At 37.0% G+C, this 20,691-nt stretch overlaps 1 protein-coding gene across 2 annotated transcripts in view; it reads right to left on the reverse strand.

Moving 5' to 3' along the window:
• The window catches only part of LOC132142726 (E3 ubiquitin-protein ligase SMURF2), a 55,939-nt gene that overhangs the window by 30,587 nt on the left and 4,661 nt on the right, over positions 1-20,691 (reverse strand). For both annotated transcript variants that reach the window (XM_059552830.1, XM_059552822.1), the window contains exon 2: positions 3,050-3,088. In XM_059552830.1, the coding sequence (XP_059408813.1) occupies positions 3,050-3,088 (39 nt within the window). The remainder of the gene's footprint in view (positions 1-3,049; positions 3,089-20,691) is intronic.

Consider the following 20,691-nt stretch of genomic DNA (forward strand, 5'->3'; position numbering starts at 1 on the left):
GTCACTGCTGAAAGGGTTGGCTGTTCACAGAGTGCTGTATCAAAATATATTCATAGAAACTTGTGTGATAGGAAAAGGTGCACAAGCAACAGGGATGACCACCGCCTTGGGGAACATTATCAGGAAAAGCCGATTCAAGAACTTGGGAGAACTTCACAAGGAGTGAACTGAAGCCAGAATAAGCACATCAAGAGTCACCACACTCAGACGTCTTCAGGAAAAGAGCTACAGCTGTCACATTCCTAGAACCAAGCCACTCCTGAACCAGAAAAAAACATCAGAAGCATTTCTCCTGGGGTAAGGAGAAAAAGAACTGGACTGTTGCTCAGTGGTCCACAGTCCTCTTTTCAGATGAAAGTAAATTTAGCATTTCATTTGGAAATCAACGTCTGGAGGAAGACTGGAGAGGCACAGAACCCAAAGTCCAGTGTGAGGTTTCTGAAGTCAGTGATTTTTTTGGGGAGCCGTGACATCTGCTGGTGTTGCTCCATTGTGTTTTATCAAGTCCAAAGTCAATGCAGCCATCTACCAGGAGATTTTGGAGCACTTCCATCTTCCATCTGCTGACAAGCTTTATGGAGATGCTGATTTCCTCTTCCAGCAGGACATTAGCACATGCCCACAGTGACACAACCACTTCCAAGTGTTTTGCTGACCATGATACTACTGTGCTTGATTGGCCAGCAATTCACCTGACCTGAACCTCACAGAGGATCTATGGGGTATTGTGAAGAGGAAGATGAGTAACATCTGACAAACAATACAGAGGAGCTGAAGGCCACTATCAGAGCAACCTGGGCTTCAGTAACGCCTCAGCAGTGCCACAGGCTGATCCCCTCAATGCCACGGCGCACTGAAGCAGTAACTCCTGCAAAAGGAGCCCCAAACAAGTATTAAGTGCATTATTAAACCTGAAAATATTCACATTTTTTGAGATACTGAATTTTTTTGAGCTGTAAGTCTTAAACCATCAGAATTCAAACAAAAAACTAAATTTGTGTGCAATGAATCAAGAATATAAGAAATCTTGCTTTTTTTAAAGTACAAAAAATAAAGACATTTTCTATGATATTCATTTTTTTTGAGATGCACCTTTAGATGTCACAATTTACATTATAATATTGTGACTCCAATCCATTTGAGCATCACAACATTTACAAATGACAAAAAACAAAACCACTTTTTTATCTTTTACTATGTATAATTTTAGTTTTTATGAGACAAACTAATCTAGTTCTAATCTAATCTAAACTAATCTAAAATTGGCCATGCAACGTTTTCAGAAAAATGAATTATCAGTACATCAGCAGTAGGGCTGTCACTTTTGAGAAAAATCTAATTCGAAGGGATATCGAATATCAAGCAATGTATTCAAATATATTTGAATATCTACGTGCCCCCCGCGAAAAAAAAAAAAACACCGTAGCCTAAGGGGCCGTTAACATATCGCACTTAAAAACGCGTGGAAAACGCTACGCGCGCCGCTTTCTCCTTCTCCAAAGCACTCGGCAGTTGCACTCCTGAGGCGTCTGCTGTTGCTTAACAACCATGACCTGCTCAATGAAGACGCAGAAATTTCAGCAAAGGATAAATGGATTTGCAGCACTGAAAATTGCTTGCAGTTAGGGCTGTCACTTTTTATTCGATATTCGAATATGCATTCGAACATGATGTTTTTAACTCGATGCGGTGCGGACGCGCCTGGAAAAAACGAGCGCATTGCATCGCGTGCGTGTCGCTTCCATTATGAGCGCACATACCGCGCGCCTACATTGGAAGTAGCGAACATGAGCGCGCAAAAGACACGATATGTGAACGGCCCCTAATGGAGATTCAATCACAAATGTTTAACAGTGAGTCATAAACAGGACTATCTGGATTATTCTTTTTTTTTTACTTAATGTTTGAAACAGCAGGTTATCAACTTAGAATATCAATTTATATGAAGTGCCACTATGCATATCCCACAACATTAGGCTAAATGAAAAAAGAAAAGAAAAAAAGATTCAGAACAAGCACAAACAATAATGTGACAACTTAAAAAGCAGCAGGAGGCATATAGCCTAGCCTAATTCATTTCTTAATATTGTTTGCAAGAAACACCAGTCTATCAACTTGATCTGGACTAAGTGCGGCTCTCTTTTTATTTACAATGTTCCCCGTGGTGGAGAACACACGTTCGGAGCGCACAGACGTGCCTGGCTATTAGCTCTTATTCAATTGATTTGGGCCTACGCTACAATACGTCTAGAGTGCCCTCTACTGGATAAGATGGCAAAGAATAAAAGAAAAAACAAACGGTCTAATCATAGACTGTAAAAAATGCGCACCACATGGCATTTTAAGAACCGGATATTTTATTTATAGTTAGATTACGGATATTTCACGTCATGTTCGAATGCATATTCGAATATCGAGTAAAAAGTGACAGCCCTAATCAGCACGGGCCAGAATTATAATATTAGTATATCCCTATTCCTAACAAACACATTTCCCCAAAATAGGTACTGTTTTTCCTCTCACTTTTATTTCTTAAATTTTTTTTTGTGATTATGAATTCAACTGCAGGCTGAGCAGAAAGAGAAAGGCATGCATGCAGGTTTACAAACAAGAGCAGAGGGATTGTAGTCTTAATTTAACCACATACTGTCTGCTAAACCTCATTCCTCTACCAGCATCACATTTTTGCTACTCTCATTTGACTTTCTCCTCTTTTTCCTCAGTCTGGCCTGGTACCGGTCTCTCTTTCCTCCTCCTAACACCATCTGTCTCTCTCTTTGATATCTGACCAGTGATTCAGATGTGGGCTTGGTTGTTTGTGTTTGTCAGGGTAGAGAGAGTGGATGCGAGTATACACTTTGTCTCCCCGAACTGACCCACATTTCTGGTGTCTCGTGGGGGAAGAGCACTTATCTCTCTCTGCACACTTTTAACAGATGAGCCTCTGCTAAAACACTGCGCTGAGATATGCTGACAGGAATAGAGCGCTCTCGCAGTTGACTAGATTTCAGAAACACATTTTCAGTATTTATGAAGGTCATATACTTACGGAAGAAGTCTTTCTTCACCAGGTTCTTTGCACACAGAACTGCAGAGAGAGGAAAAAATCATTGTTATTTGGATGTTTTGGATCAAAATAGATATTTGCCAAACATGTAAATCACAAAAGTGATTTATGTTATAGAGTTCTGAATCAGAATGGAACTTTTATTGTTTTCCAGTAAAAATCTCAACATCCTTTAAACAAGATTGATTTAAATTAAACAGCTAATTATTATTTTTTTTACAGAATATATCTTTTGAATTAAGCTATTATTTTTTATATATATATTTTAATAATTACTTCATATCCCATAATTAAAAAAAAAAAAATTTTAATCGTTATTTATCCTTAAAATGAGACAACAATTTAACAATATGATACAATTAACCTAATTCAAGGCATTCTCTGAAAACAAATACTAGCATCTTAACAACATTATGCAATTTTGCTTATCAAATAAATGTATTTTATGTACGTTAAAGAAAGTGACTAATAAAATGATTTTCTGCAGTGCACAAAATGAGTCCGTGGGGATTTAGGTCTCATACTGGTAGATATGTTTTAAGTTCCAAGTTCAGTATTTTTAGGATCGCAGCATGTTTTCAACCGCAGAGAAAATGTTTAAATCCATAGCGCGGCTCTTACGGCGCTCAGCACTCCCAGATCAAGCTCATAATGTATTAGAGATGCAAAGTAAAATAAAAAAAAAAAAAAACACTCTGATTTACATCCCACTGCTGGCCTACATTCAGCTTAATAACTCAAGAGTAAAAAAAAGAAAAACTAAACAAGTTCTTCTAACTCCAAACTGGTCTAAGTTGTCAGTTAACACAAGAAATTTCAGGTTAAAGGCACAATATGTAAGTTTTCGACGCTAAAAGGCGCGTATTCAAAATAAACAGAGACAATGGCGTAGTGACCGAGTGTGGAATCATGGGAGTTGTGGTCTTCCTCCCCACAGCCAATGCAATCTGACAGGACTCAGAAATCATGTTCATGGATGAGCTTATGTATTAAAAATGTATTAATGTCATTGTATGAAGCAGGGTGAGGCTGAAAGCCTAATAAAACGCATAACATATTAAAGCATCTTTGGTGTTTCTATGTTTTCTACAAAATCGAGGGTATGTGACGTCACTGGCAGGCGACACAATGACCAGGAATGAGCCACTATTTAAATTAGCTATTTCTCAGGATTTAAACATTCTTCGAAACATTTGGGATAATGTCAGTACACAAGTCAGCAAAATATATAACACCATTCTAATGATTTCTGCACTGCACAGGAAATAAATATCGCTAATACAAAACGAAAGAGAGATTGATAGTGTTAAATATAGAGAAAGAAAAAAGAAAACGAGGACAGACAGACATTTGATTGAGATGAAAAACTAAAAAAAGAGAGGACAGACTGCACCAAAAATGCGACGACAGGAATGAAGGGCGACTAGAGTGCAAGGGCACAACATTTGAGGTATTCACACAAAAAACTACAGCAGTTCGCCCCTCCAGATGTAAGAAAGCTGAGACGGTAAGAATAACTGGAATGTGTGGAGGAGGTTAAAGGGCCGAGAAAATGTTGATGTGCAGGTGAACTGCAGACTTTACTTAGCAAATCCAAACAGCCTCGGAAACACCCATACTGAGACTGCTATTGATTCTGTCTGCGGCACGGCCACAGCTGTTCCTCAACTCACACACGTACATATATACACTCAGTCAACACTCATTTAAAAAAGGTTTCAGAAATAAAGAGTAATACATTAATCGAGCCAGTGTGTCAGGAAAAGAGAAGAGACTAGTGTGACGGGTTCGAACAGTTGCAGCAGGTGATGATAGCGACGGTCTGAGTCCAAGAAAAGGGAGGGAGATGGTGAGAGAAAGAGGAGAGGAATGGAGGGATCAGATAAAAAGGAAACATGCTTGCTTCGCAGTCGAGGAAGAATTTCTCTCTGCAAACATCCCTGGGAATGTTTAACGTTCCAGTGAAACCCACCTCATCATTCCACCATCTGGAATGTATCTCCCTCTCTCTCTGTATGGAAGTCTCACTCACACACACACACACACACTCAGCCTTCAACACCTCGTCTGCACTCAACTCTATCAGTTATTAACATAAAGTGTCAGTGTCTGTATCAGAGAGGAATTCAATTTAGGAACGAGTACAAAAAAATGAAAAATAAGCATGAACTATGAGTGAAAACAACTGAATTATGAGCACAGTAGCAGTTAGCATGTGTAGCAACTGCCCTTCTAATAGACTTGGAGTGGACACTATACTTAAGAAAATTCTCTTTAGGTATAGATAAGTTTCTTAAACGGAACAGATTTGAAGAAATGTAGCATTACGTAGGGCCCTATGAAATCCATAATTTTTTCTTAAATTCTGTTTTTTTCGTTAACATTTTTCTCGACTCTACTTTTTAAAAGTTAAATTAAATTGTATTAATCAAAAAGCATGTCTACTTAATTAAAAGCATGAAACTTGTACATTTTCACATCAATTTATTAAAAGTTGTACAAAAGATTTATTCATTTGTTTCTTAAAGTAGCCTTATTAATTTTTTCCCCCTCAGAAATTCTGTGCTGTGTATTTACATTTTTCTGGTTATCAAATGAAGGCATAAAAAAATAATTGAATTTAGCTTTTAATTATTGAAAATTAAGCAAACTTATTTTTTTGGCAAACAAAGGGGATTTACTATTAAAATTAAAACATGGAAGAAATTTTGTGTGATTATTCCTTTGTTTAATTTTAGTAGTAGTAGTAGTAGGCTATGTACATTCTACTGGAAAATAGTAATAGGCACAATGTCTTCAAATCAAACCAGACTTTTACTTTGATGGGTTGCCATGAATACCTGTACAGTTTTGTATATGTGATATGATGCTAGTTTTACTCAAATCAAATGGTCAAATGCTCATGAAGTGAAATGAGTGTACTTCCTCATTTAGTGATACGGCAAGCGCTGAAATCACCGCGATTGATTAATTCATTCAAATTTGTACAAATTCAGTGACATTCCGCGTTAAACTCTGAATTCTGTTTTGTGATTGGATTCTGTGATTCCGTCTGCGTTTTCCGCATTGTGGAAATCAAAGGATCCTAATTACATCACCTGCTCACCAATAGGGCTGCAACGATTAGTCAACATTATCGACAATAAAAAAATTGTCAACAAATATTTTTTTTTTTTTATCGACTAGTCATTTGATCTCATATGACCTAATGTAATAGTCTGCAATAAGGCGGTTTGACCAGTGTGGCACTGTAGCGCGAGACTGTAATTCAGCTCTCCTGAATGCAACACAAAAGAAGAAGACAGTGCTTCAGAGCACACTAGGGGGGCTGGGTTTCATATTTTATTGAAGCACCCCTGGGCGCTGCCATTGGCTAGCAGACCCCCACCTGCTGTTAGCATTCCATTGACTCCCATTCATTTTGGCGTCACTTTGACAGCGAATAACTTTACATCTGAGGCGTTTAAAGATTCTATTTGTCCATTAATTATTTCTAAAGAAACACGAAAATGTATAAAAGGCCCCATTACCTTCTATCTTACGTTGTGGCCCTGTAGAAGCAGTTTTTGTAAAAATAGGCTAACGATTGCGTCATAACCTGCGACTCTCTGTCGCACAGTAGAGAAATTACCGTATGGACAGGAGGAGAAGCTCGCAGGCAATCTTTTACTGTCTATGAGGCTATCGGGGGGACGTGGAGGCATAAAGTCAAGGGAGAAGCCCATAGAGAGTCCTTAAAAGTAACGGGACAAAATTAATCAACAACGTCTGCAAGATTCGGTGGGTGATTCAGATTTCTCTTGGCACAGCGGTTAGAAGACTTACAATTGTCAGACAGGTTGCACACGTGACATCTAAGTCATCAAGCTCAGTTTGAGTCTGTGCAGTACGCTCGACCCCCAGGAAGTTCGTGCTTCTAATTGACTTCACTTATCTCCGTTGAATCCAATGGGGTCGCTGTGTCCATTTCTTTTACTGTCTATGGAGCAAACGCAGCTGAACGAACCTGAAACTGCTGAGCGGCGTTTGGTTGAATATGTACAGTGGTGTGAATTCAGCAGTTAAAAACGCATCTGATTACAGCGATGTGGATGTTTGCATGAGCTCTGCAGTGAAGTCCAGTCACGTCACGTTTGTTTATATAGTACTTTATGCAATAGATAGCCTTAAATCAAGCAGCTTTACAGTATTAAACATGAAAAACCAGAGTCGGTGTCGATTTCAGTTAGAATTACAACTTGATTTTCTGTTATAAAGCAGCTCTCCAGTGTGGAGCTAGCTAGTGGTAAAATATTTTTAGTAGTGGGAAAAAAATATTTCAGTAAAGTGATGGTATTTTAACAGAGATTATTTTGTGAATAAAATACTTTATCCAAAAGTAAAACATCTTATCACATACCTTGTTTTTTACATGACTTACAAAAAGGATTTGTACGGCAGAATGTGTCATTCAGTTACTTGTTGGTCATCTATATTGTGTGCCAAATATATATATATATATATATATATATATATATATATATATATTTGCATAAATTAATTGTATAATAATAGTAATAACATAATATGGCTTTCAAAAGCTGAAGTGATTACCATTATGTATGTTACAATTTGCATAACTCAACATTTTAACTAATTGCAAAAGCTGAATAATCAGTCAGTGTCCACTGATTAATCAGTGAAATAATAGACAATTAGTCGATTAATCGTTCTAATAATCATTAGATTAATCGATTATCAAAATAATCGTTTGTTGCAGCCCTACTCACCACTGGATCCTCTGCAGTGAATGGGTGCCATCAGAATGAGATTCCAAACAGCTGATAAAAACATCACAATAATCCACACCACTCCAGTCAGTTAATGCCTTGTGAAGTGAAAGCTGCATATTTGTTAGAAACATATCTATCATCAAGGCATTTTTAACTCCTAACTGTTGATTACTCTCTCCAGTAAAACACTCATCGTGACTGAATCAGGAGAGAAATATGCACAGATTAAGCCCCATTTACAAATCCAAACTGTTGATGTGAGGAAAACAGGAGATGGACTTTAACTTTTTTTAACTGATTGACTGGAGTCGTGTGGATAACTTATGGATTATTGTGATGTTTTCACATGGGGCAACTGAGGTAGTCTTAAATTTACCCAAAGTAAAAGTTTGACAAATTTTCATTTTTGGGCTGAGAGGAAGTAATATACTTTCTTAATTTACATGATGCATGTTTTCTGAAAGTTTTTAGTCCACTTCTAATGTTGGAAACATATCTTTCAAAGTTTAGTCAACAGAGCAATCAATACTCATTTACACAACTAAAGTATATTTATCTGCCATAACCTTATTTTCATTGGCATTTAGCTGAAGTCAATATGCAGTGATTTTACTTTATAATCTGATTTCCAAGAGAAACCGGATGTTCGACAAAAATTTACTATTTGAATGGATTTTGAAAAGTGGATGCAACATACACTCAAAAAAATGTACTTTCACTTTTGCCAATTTTACTTAATCCGTTCATGTTGTGATTACTTAAAATTAATTTAACAATGTGAACTTAATTTAGTCTAGTTCATTCAACAAAAAAGTGTCAGCTTTACTTAAAAATTATTTGTTCAGCCAACATAACATTGTTGCATAAAAGTAACAGATTAATAAAACCAATACAGACTTGAATCTCATTGGCTGAGGATTTTGCAGTGTATTATGGGTAATTGTTGTTCTGTCACCCTCTTGCAGAAGTGTAGCACCATTAGATAGGTACGTGAGTAATAAAAAATCATTTTAGATTTACTGAACTTGTTCTGATATATTTTGGAACAAAACATACAAACAAATGGTTGGAAATGCAACATTGCGTTTCATGTTTGTGATCTGTTTGATGAACTGTAATTAAGAGATGGTTTATATGTTGAGTTGTATTGAGCAGCTGCACTCTTATTTATTGATTCAGTGTTATGGACCTATTAAATCCTAATTAAAGGGGGTGGTGTTTCTGAAGTGGCATTATAAAAATTTTTTTGTCATCATTAATCACAATTTTCATGTACAATTAACTCAATTGTTGTTTGTTGACTCTACTAAGGTTTGTTAAGTTAAGTTTACTTAAACTTCTTTTGTAAAAATTTTGTAAAAACTAAATTATTGTTTGTTGAGATTACTTAAATTGTGTGGAACCTGTTGACATAATATTTTTAATTAAATCCAACATTTAATTTTTTTGAGTGTAGACAGATAAAGGGGAGAACTTCTATATTAAATAAAAAAATAAACAAGAGCTTGGTGATGTCATCTGTAAGGAAAGTAATTTAAGAGATGGAGCAAGTTACAATAAATGTTAATTAATATTTTTTTATTTTCTTTTACAGTAAGACCAAGAATGTGTATTTAAGCAAATATGTAAATAATTCAAATTAAATTTTGACTATAGCATCTCTTTTTAGTAAAGTCATTAACTAATTAAAGAAGTTCCTAAATCAGGAACAAAGGCAAATTCCCTGAGTGAAATGCACTCAAGCGGTTAATGAAACACACCAATCCTGAAAGTCACAGTACTAGTTCATAAAGCACCGTTCCTCATGGTCTGCAGTGACAGATCAATATTTCTGTGAGATATAGTGAACTGGCAGCATGTAATGCAACCAATCTTCATTCCTACGCATGAGTTTCATCAGTCTGGCTGTGAATCACTCGCAAAGTGAAATTCTGATGCATCTGTTCTCCGAGCAGCAGCATCTGCCATGCCACAGATGTTCATTTGTGAATGGAGTGATTCATGGCCACTAACACACACTTATCAATTAATCAGACGTAAAACAATGCGTGAGCTCATAAATAGACACGACAGCGCTGTACTGGCAGCAAAATGCAGATAAAAACCTGGCTTGGATTGTGTCAATGTTTATCTGCCTCCTGTCTTAAGAGTAAACTAAAAAAAGGGTTGACTGGTTTCTGTGACGCTGGGGAAATTTGTGGCATTAGTTTAGTGCATCAGATAACATCAGTTACTCGAAACCAAAGACACAGAACGCTTGACAGCAATGCTTTGCCTACTGAGAGTCGGACACAAAGAAAGGAATGCTTTAAAGCTATAGAGTTTTAATACAGTGCCTGAACAAAAAAAATAGTTTTAGGTTTTTTTTTTTTTTTTAAAAGGTAAAAACTAAATTTAGCATTTAAAAAAAAAAAAAAATCCCTGGAAGATTCCAAAAAAGATCCCAAATTAACATAAAATAATTTTAAGCTACCATTTTAAAACATGCTAAATGTACACATAAAATGTGTTGTTTCTAAATCGTTACATTTCCCAATTAACATTTTCAAAAGATGCCATACAAGGCATAATTAATGCATTAAAACCAGTTTTATAATGCATTATACATAAAGGGTTTTTTAAAGTGTTACTGTAACTTTATTCAGGTTTGCAACAAAATCTGATTATAACTTCAGACTTATGAATTTACGTGATTCTTCAATGATTTGCAAAGACAGGATAAGCTATTTTATAGCCAAACTGAATTTTTTTTTTAAATATTTAAAATAAATTTCAATGACACTTAACAATAAGGTTCAGTTTGTGAACACGAGTTAATGCATGAAGTGTCTTGAAATTACAACAAACGAAATTAAAGCATTCATTACTTTATTAAGTTCAATTATTTTTTATATACAATATCTGAGTTTTAACATTTTAAATTGTACAAAATAATATTAATAAATAAACAAACATGAATTAAAAATTAAAATGTTTATTATTAAGTGACAGATTTTTTGCTCAAGTATAATACATGGAGGCCAAAAATTATATATATATAAAAAAAATCTAAAATAATTGTCAATTAATATATGCATGGAATGCATCACAAAACATTGTAAAGAGCTAACACGCAGTGATAAAATTGAGCTGCAGTTTCTGGTTTCCCACAGCTCTTAGATTAAGGTACTCGATGTAACTGACTCCCTGAATAAGACAGACAGCTCTGTTTGTTCTCCTTGGTCCAACTGTGTGTGAAGTTTGTGTGTGTGTGTGTTTAGCTCCAGAGGGCAAGATAGTAGCTCATTTAGGCCGTGGAAGCACAAAGTAGTGTCCTGTGGGTGGCAGAGAGCAGTCTGATACCAGGAAAAGCAAGTAACATGGTCAGAACCAACAGCCGTCGCTCTGCCTTTATCAAGGAGTCTGGAAGAGCCCAACAAAGCGGCGTCGACATGCATCTGTGTCCATCACAAACACCTTCTTTGCATTAAGAATGGCTGGAAGTAGTATTGTCAGTTTCAGTACCAAAGCAAAACACAAAAACACGCTTATTAAAAAATGCCTTGCACTCAATTTGTGTTGGCATATATGCAAATTCAGCATATATACAATACTCTGTACTAGGGCTGTGCGATTAATCGAAATCGAAATAAAATCGCGATTTGAGTGTGCGCGATTTCTAAATCGCTTTATAGCACGATTTTCCGTGGCCCCGGCCTCCCGCAGTATGTTACCAATCAGGTAGCAGTGCGCCTAAGTGGAGCACGAGAACAGAGCAGACTGGGCATATGCCTAACTCCAGGTTCACACACTGTCTGTGATGTGTAGTAGTGATGCGTGGGTCGGGGTCTTTTCCAACCCGCGGGTCCCGCTTTTATGAAATTATTTGGCCCGCCCCAGCCCGCCCATAAAGTAAAATTTCGCGCATATGGGACATCACGGAAGTTACGTTGCTACTTAGACCTTCGTATTGTAACCTTATCAAATAACCTAATAAAATATAAAAATGTATATTCCAGATATTTAATATAGGCTATAGGTAATTGCACTATAATGGTTAGTTCATGAACAAATCTTTTAGGTGAATGAATCGTTCACGTTCACGTAATCCACTGACCATAGACAGTAAAAGGCAAATTTTTTTCGTTCACTGAAGTTCCTCCCTCCACAGCAGCGCGAGCGCGGCGCTATTAGCAGCGCATGCGCAGCTCGTGAACAGCTCTGTGAACCATTTCATCTTGTCAAAGAGTTACTCAAGATGTGACGGAGCATGTGATTTGTTGAATGTAGTGAATGAATGCGTACTTCTTGTTCGTGAACGAGTTGAATGAACTGATACATCTCGTTCATGAATGAAATGAGAGTATACAGGGTCAGTCGGCCAAGCATGCAAATCTCGATCAGCAATTCAGGAGATACAAAGCGCAGTTATAGGTGCACAAAAGCTCGTTTTCATATTTAGAATACAGAACATAACTCCACGTTTAATTCCCCATTAAACCTCGTGCTTTGTTAATCTGAACAATTTATTTAGTCTAGGCTATTCAATGCGATCATGCACACACTTTAATAAAGCCAAATCCGTTTTTGTCACAAGTAAATACGTTCGTTGACTTAAGACATAACACATAAGACACTCCTTTTCACCAACTGCTGGCGTATTTGTGTAATATGAAGAAATGGTCACTGAACGAATCAGTGAACTAATCATTTTGGTGAACGAACTGAAAATCAACAAATCTCTTAAAAGAATCAAAATTTACACCACTAAATTCCATGCAACATAAATGGATTTTTTCAAATTTAGTTTTTAGTGAACCACCACAACCCGCCCCGCAATAAAGTGCCAATTTCTTAACCCGCCCCAACCCGACCCGCGGGTTATGAGATGACTCGCGCATCACTAATGCGTAGCCTTTTTTTTTTTTTTTGAGCCCATGTTAATGGATCAGAATGTTCACACTGCACGCAGTAAAAAGATGAAAACAGAAAAGGTTATAAATAGAAAGGTGCGAAAAGATGTAATATGATCCGAGCACGCGCATCTGGTTGTTAACAGAGCAAAGAAAATCTGCTTGCGAGCGGATAGATTCGCACTCGCGCATGATTTTAATGTGCTTTCGCCTTACAATCATGCGCTCTCGTTGCTGCTTCTGAGCCGCGTACACATAACTTACTGTATACGCACTGCAGACCGAGTACGTGTGAACCTTGGGAAATAAATATATTGGGCAAAACATTTAACACCTGAGGCACCGCTACAGTAAATAAATAATTAATTATTTTGATTGACTATTTTGACTTATGTCTGTTCTAGAGACACGTTACAACTTTTTGATAAAGCTCTCATTGGTTTTCTTTTGGAAATATGTTTCAAATTTATACTGAATGCATTTATGACTGTAAAGCATTTCTGTGTGTGTCAAAATCGTGATTAAAATCGAAATTGCAAAATTGATAAAAAAATCGTGATAGGTTGTTTTTGTCCATATCGCACAGCCCTACTCTGTACCACCGGTCCTTAAAACCTGGTACTGTAACATTTTCATTTTTTTAGTACCGCCTTGGTACCGAAGTACCGGGTCTTTTGACAACACCAGCTGGAAGATAAAGATAGGAATGCGATGTGATCTGTAGAGCTCAATGGAAAGGCACAGAGAGTGAGAAAAAACCCCCAGAAAGCATTGATTAAATGAAGAATCAAATGTGCATGGATCTATGTCGAGAAGCGGTGTGAAAATAGCTGAGGCGCACAAGAGCTGTGAAGGTCTCGAAGGACTTCTGTAAAAGTAAGGATTTTCTAAAGGGCTTCGTTCCCAAAGAAGATGAGCTTCCAGCTCTACAGGATGCATACATTATCATTCCCATGACACGTGGCCCTTTTCTTCCATTCTGCTTTTCTTTTTCTGTGTCACGTTCATGCATTCTTGTTCTCTGAATCACACACAGACTCTCTAAGTGGTGAAAGGACTGCTTTTTTGTTTTATCATCTTTCAAGTAGTCTTAATAAGAGACAAAACCAAATGTGAGAGGGAAAACCGATTTATCGAATCCCACACGTGACAGCAAAACCAAAAAGGCAGTCTAGAAATGTAACCATCATGGTGCGTGAGAGAAACTCTCGATGTACCTCCTCGTCTAAACTATTTAAACACAACTGAAAAACAGGACGTACTCCACAGTTTTGACTTTAACCCAGATACCAAGGAGCTCAAAATAGCATTGAAGTTTAGATACTATCACTCTGCGTGTCTGGTGCAGTGGACGCCTCGTGAATGACTAGACAATTTCCTGACAAGTCGATCACGTCTTTATTTGGAAAAAGAAGACAATGTAGCAGAACACACGTACAGGGCAGCACATCAGTATTTTACTGGTCATGCTGGGAGTCTTGTGTCATGCTTTCCATGAATACATGTACAAAAACAAGAGAGAACAAAAGAGGAGAGGTGAAGTGGATATGATTGCAAATATTAGCTGTCAAAAACACTTTTGTATGGCACAATGGTCATTGTTCTCGGCTAATCCCGATTCCCAAGCGTCTGTGAAGAGAATTCACCATACTACAATCCACCAAATCCCATCTTTCCTTTGAGAAGTGTTCCCCAAAGGTTTACAAAGCTCAACTACTAACAAGCTCAACTGGTTTAGTGTGATGTAAGATTGTCCTTAACAATCTTTTGATGAAAACCGCTCTTCCATCAATTGATGTTCAACTACAGGGACAAAAAGATGTACTGTCTCCAACAGAGAGCAACAAAAAAATGGAAGGCCTAATATATGTATTTCGTTGTCTACCACAGTATGACGGCATCTAATAATACCTAAAACATTAAACTCAAGTCTAATTTCCATCCAAATAGCTCGGAAACAATAACAAAAAAAACATGATGGTGACATGTCATCAACCACCAATGGACTGGAAAGAAGTCTTTCCCCAAAGAACTTTGATGGATGGGAAAGGACACGAGGAATTGTGGGAAAAATTGGGGGTTGACAAAAATGGGGTTAGTGGTTAAACAATGGAAAAGCTGCATCATGGTACACAATACTGGAGAGGAAGTGGGGGTGTGAGAGAAAAGGCGCTGAAAAACCAAACACTGTTCAGATAATTAATGCTTTGGGATATAATAAACTCGAGATGAAACAATAACCCTCATGTATGCATGTATGTAATATAATATGTGGCCTATATCGTTGTGTGTGTCCCTAGCATACAGCTAACAAACATGGGACAAAAGCCACGAAGCTCTTATTGTGTTTACATGGGGTCTTTTGTGGTGGAACAAAATGGTTGTATGACTTAAAGTGTGCCTCACTGAAAGGTCTGCTCATGAGTTCATCCTTGACTTTCTGAATGTATAATCCATTCACTCCAAACAGGCTGAGGCATCTGACTGGAATGCAGGCCTCCTTCCTCCCCGTTTCTCTCTCTCTCACACCGCTTCCCCTCACATTATCTGCGGACCGGCCCAACCTTGCCCTGCCCGTCTGCAGCCATGTTTTGTCTCCAGTTATAGGGCTGCACGCTCTTGTTCGCAGCATTGTTCGTCTGTAAACAAAAGGCTTCCTTTCTCTCCGCCACTCCTTCCTTCTTCGCTTCTTAAAACTGTACGGGAAAGACGACGTAGGAAAGGAGAGAAGGGTGGAGATGTCGTCTTGTAAGTGGAGAGCGAGGTGTAATCTCAGATTCGCTTCCTGCTACCGCACTCTCCGGATTCCCTCCTTTCGTGATTTTCATGAGTAAGGAAGGTTTTAGTTGAACTTTCTCACTCACCTGATTGGTATCTCATTCATTAGGGCCGCATCTTGGCATCCTGTTTGACCAAGCTCACATCTGAGTCAAGATGTGCGCTTATCAACGGAGAACTCTGTGACCAATCAAGATACTGCTACCATAAGTGCTACAGGAGGCGCAAAGACATTATTGGATTGGACTGGAGTCCTGGAATCCATTTTCCACCGCCTTCTTTACAATGCCAATGGTCAATCTCTTAGTCAGAGGTCTGAGAGACCACTTAGTCATGAACTGAACACCACATAAGACTGAAAGAAAACACAAGAGACTTAAGGACCATCAGTGGCTATCCCAGAATTCCTCTGTGGTTTCCATCTCAGACTGTGAATCATTTCTTTTAGGTTGCACATCAAGGGATTGGCCAATACCGATACCAAAATCTTGCTTAAAGGAGAACATTTTCACCTTTAGTAAATAATTCACCTGGTGGAAAAGTGCCTGAATCAAGGGCATTTACCTTCAAAAGTCAATCAGAACTATAATTCACTGATCGAGTGACAAAAATGCAGAAACACCTTAAAATGTGGTTTAACTGTAGAAAACTACATCAAAATTACAAATTACAGTCACAAATAGGTTGGCTGCAACAATATAAGCTTCCTGCAATGCTTCTGAATCACCACTGCAAAAATAAATGAATCATTTAAAAGTAATTTTAGTCATAAATGTAAGTTTGCAATTTGAATTGAATGTGACAAGATAAATGACCATATTTTTAAAACTTGCAGTAAGTGTGTGTGGACAAAGAATCAAGTTAATCACAAATTAATGAAGGTATATAAGATGTTTGATCTAATCACAGCAGGAAGGATTTCATCAAATTAAACACTTAATCCTTTACCCAAGCAACAGCAATGCCCTTTGGCTGCCGATATAGTATTAATGAAAAACAAACAGCTTTGGAGACAATATCAACCACAACAATGATAAGACATTGGCCTATCTCTTCTCCTGAGATACATGGCTACAAGATGAGAAGGGGAAACCCACAGATCCGGGCCATATAACCCAGACCTTCAACACTTCAGCAAAAAGGAAAAACCACTATGAGCAGCCGTGGTGAACCGGTGGAGGAAGGTCTGGGGTAGTGGGCTCAGACTAAACAACGCAGACCTCAGGAAGCCTGGACAACTGCCTAGGTGCACTTGGAGCTGCTACAGGTAAACATTAAGATCTGTTCTTGAAAAGGGACCTCCGCTGTGTGTGGCTCTGCCGACCGACCCCGAGTTTACCTCTGAGTAGATGCTTCACGTCTCATCTGCTCAGGCGCTGCTGAAGTGAGAAGTTCAATAGAGCAGAAAAATTAGATGGTAAAGATTATGAAAATATGAATTATGAACACAAATAATACATAATTAGCTAAAAATCTAAAAAAGCTAGAACAGAAAACAGCTTACATATTATAAAGCAACTACATTGTGAAAAATGACTTCATAAAACTGATTACTGGGATACGTTTCAGAAGAAACTTTCCAAATTTGACATTTAATTCAATGTGCTACTTGGCGTTTATTCATTTCACACACACACAAAAAATAGTTGGATTGTCCAGCGGGGAACGTTCAGTAAAATCTACTCTTTGTCAAATGAAGACATGTATTTTAGTCTACCATCATTAATCAATTTAATTCCCACTAGAGAGCAACCCAGGCATTCTTTTCCAACTGTAAACCATTAATTGCCTCTATCTGATCAACACCCATAAACAGCATGTAGTTGAGCGGAGTTAATTTTCCTAACAATCCATCAGTGTCCACTACTATAAACAGCACTGGTCTTAAAGATCCAATGAATCCAATGAAAGACCAGTAGAAGAACATCGAATCGACCGCAAACCACCAATATTTGCCTATTTTAAACTGTGAGCATTGGTAAATAACCACACAAGAACCACTGAATCCAATGAAAGACCAGTAGAAGAACATCAGATCGACCATAAACAACCAATATTTGGCTATTTTAAACTGAGCATTGGTAAATAATCATAATTTCTTCAGCAGTATTTTTGTCTTGTTTTCAAGTAAAAAATATCTTAAAACAAGATAAACTGACTTGGAAACCTGTATAAGACATTGCTTTCAAAGAACATCTTTATATATTTTATAGTCCATTGGCAAATACATTTTATTTTTGTTCTAAGACTATCTAACAAAATTTAACAGACACATAACTAAACAAACATATTTACATGACTTACTTGACATTTAGCTACTGATAAGATGGGTGGAACTCTTATCAGAAACCTGTCTAGATTAAGTCTATGTCACCCCAGAATTACACTAAAAAAAGGAATTATACCGTCCTTAAAGGAAACAATTGGCAAATTATTCCCAAAGCAAAAAGCACAATTTGTAAATGGGGCAAGAAAAGAAACTTAATTCATGACATGTCCTCTAAAATGAGTCTTAATATCCAATACAATTTAAAATTGAATTCCCCGATGGTTTATTAATTAACTGCATGGAGACAACGAGTTGCATGTCTGTTACATAATCCAACGTTTTTCTCTGGGCAAAATAATTAAATACTTTTGAAGGAGTTTCTGTGAACAGAGAAAATGGATTAAACTATAGGCTACATAAAAAGGACTATATAGGCCTATACATACAAAATGTGTAATAATAAAGAAGAATGCAGGAACAGAAACATTCAAATAACAATTCTGCTCAGAGTGAACTGATCGATTTTATTTTCTAAAACATTTTAACCCCTGCTTTATGCAACTGACCAATATCGGCATCGGTATCAGAATCTTCCAATAGTTGTTTGTTAAAATAGGTATCAACCAAAAAAAATCCTATCAATGCATCCCTAGTGTTAAGAGATGTCATGTTGGCATGACATTTCATGACATCATGGTTTAAAGCATGGGCACAAAGGCATCTGAAAACAAAAATCCAAAGATAATACAAAAATAAGCCTAAAACAGCATATAATATATAATTCTTTTAAACTCCAAAAAATAAAGTTTAATTTATTTTATTTTCATTAACAACTTTCAGAAAATTCAAAGTAGGATTGAACTGGGTTGCTGCAGGACAGTTTTGTCATCCACAGACTGAATTTGGCACTTTGGCAATTAAAAGATTTTTTTCCACTTTATCAAAAATCAAAAGTTGTGCTTGTTAACATTAGTTAATGCACTGTGAATTAGCATGAACTAACAATGAATATAACTGTATTTTCATTAACATTAACAAAGATGAATAAATACAGTAATAAATGTATTGTTCATGTTAATGAATTAACTAACATTAACTAATGGATCATTATTCTAAAGTGTTACCCTATAATGTGCATAAACAAATGAAGAGCTAAAACAAGATATAGCTTATTGAAAAATAAAGTGAATTAAATCTTTCTCCACAAGCTGGACTGCTCTCCTCCATATTACTAACACAAACAACCAGGGAGAGACAGAAAAAAAGAGAAAAAAAAGTAAAGAAATTGAAGCCTATATACGTTATACACCCAAATGTTTACTATTAAAAATCGCCCCGCCTGAGACCACAAAACTGTGAGAAATGTCTTGAAAGCTGTTCCTGATCTACAGAATTAAAGAGTGCTAATGAGGAACGTCTAGCCAAATGTTTTTGTTTTCAGCCAGACATGCGGTGGAAGTCATACGCAGACTTGTCTCAGTTGGCATCGGACCACATACCAGTTCCTGATCCTGGATCACATTTCCCCCAGTCAAATCTGGTCAATCAAGGTAAAAAAAAAAAAAAAGGAACACACAGCATTATTGCTCAGAGACGTGAAAAACAAACCTGAACGCTTCTAACATCTTCACATCTGGTCTGAATGATTGCACAACGCCACGGCCAGTGCAGTTGGTTCTTATTTAAACACTGTGTCTGCGTTTCTGACGCAGATGTCCAGCTTATCTGACCGTTGCAGTTCAGATGCAATGGCTTGTAAGCACAACCGTCTCTGCCTTTGCCTTGCAGCAGAGCAGCTGAACCAACAGGAAATCCAGTCTCAGTCCATTAATTGGTGGAACAATTTCAATCGTTTGAGGGCTCTCAGTCGGAGAAAAAAAACGTTTACAAATGGCGTGCAATAATTGCACTTTCTTTTCACCTGCTTTCGATTTGTTGCCCCCCCACCCTTTAAACTCTCGGTTAGAATGCAATTCGAAAATTTGGCAGCTGAGTCGACAGCCATATGCAGCTAAACATGGTGTTTTTACCAGCCTTTCTGTCTGGAGACCCAGATGGCTGAAAAGACTTCCACAGCATACTATTAACCATTACATCACAATTAGACAAGGACAACAGTCTAATGCCGACAAATAAACACTCTACTCCGAATTTTCTCAACTAAAGTCAATGTTTGAACCCCAGCTATGGCTAAGAATTACATGCTGAACTAAGATTACACTGTGTGCTTACAGTTATAATAACCCAATTTACTCCAGCAATATGACGTATTTCTGAGAGAATCATGAGAAAAACAAAATGTTGTTAGGGCTCTATGATTTCTGCCATGCACAAAATGTGGATGGAATCGTAGAATCCAGTCATAAAAGTGACATTTACAGTATAACGCACAATGTCACGGAATTTGGCAAATTCTGGATGAATAAATCAGAAGCAGGTCAGTACACTTAAATCTAAATGTGATATGGAATAATAGAGAATATATTCTCTCTCTCTATATATATATAGCCCCAAAATACTATTTAAATAAGATTGTTGCATATTCTGCACTCCTCTGCTCAAATGCGCCGTTTCGTTTGCTCTGAGAGACACTTCATGAGCTTTTTGGTTTAATCTGAAGAAATAGCAATAGAAATATATTACTTAATGAAATGATAATACTAAAAGTAGTAATAACATTGTTATTAAAATATTCTTTTTGCTGAATATTTACCAGAAAAAAATATTTTCCAGAATTTATTTACCAGAAAACTTAATGCACACAGTATTTCTGGAAGGAGAAAACAAACAAACAAACAAACAAACAAACAAACAAATTAAACAATTAAAATGGAAACCAGAACATTTATAAAAACAGAATTTGGTAAAAATAAAACTAATTTTTAATAAGCACATATTTTGCATTTAAGACCA

This window comes from Carassius carassius, chromosome 1 (assembly GCF_963082965.1).
Source record: "Carassius carassius chromosome 1, fCarCar2.1, whole genome shotgun sequence".
Taxonomy (NCBI): Eukaryota; Metazoa; Chordata; class Actinopteri; order Cypriniformes; family Cyprinidae; genus Carassius; species Carassius carassius.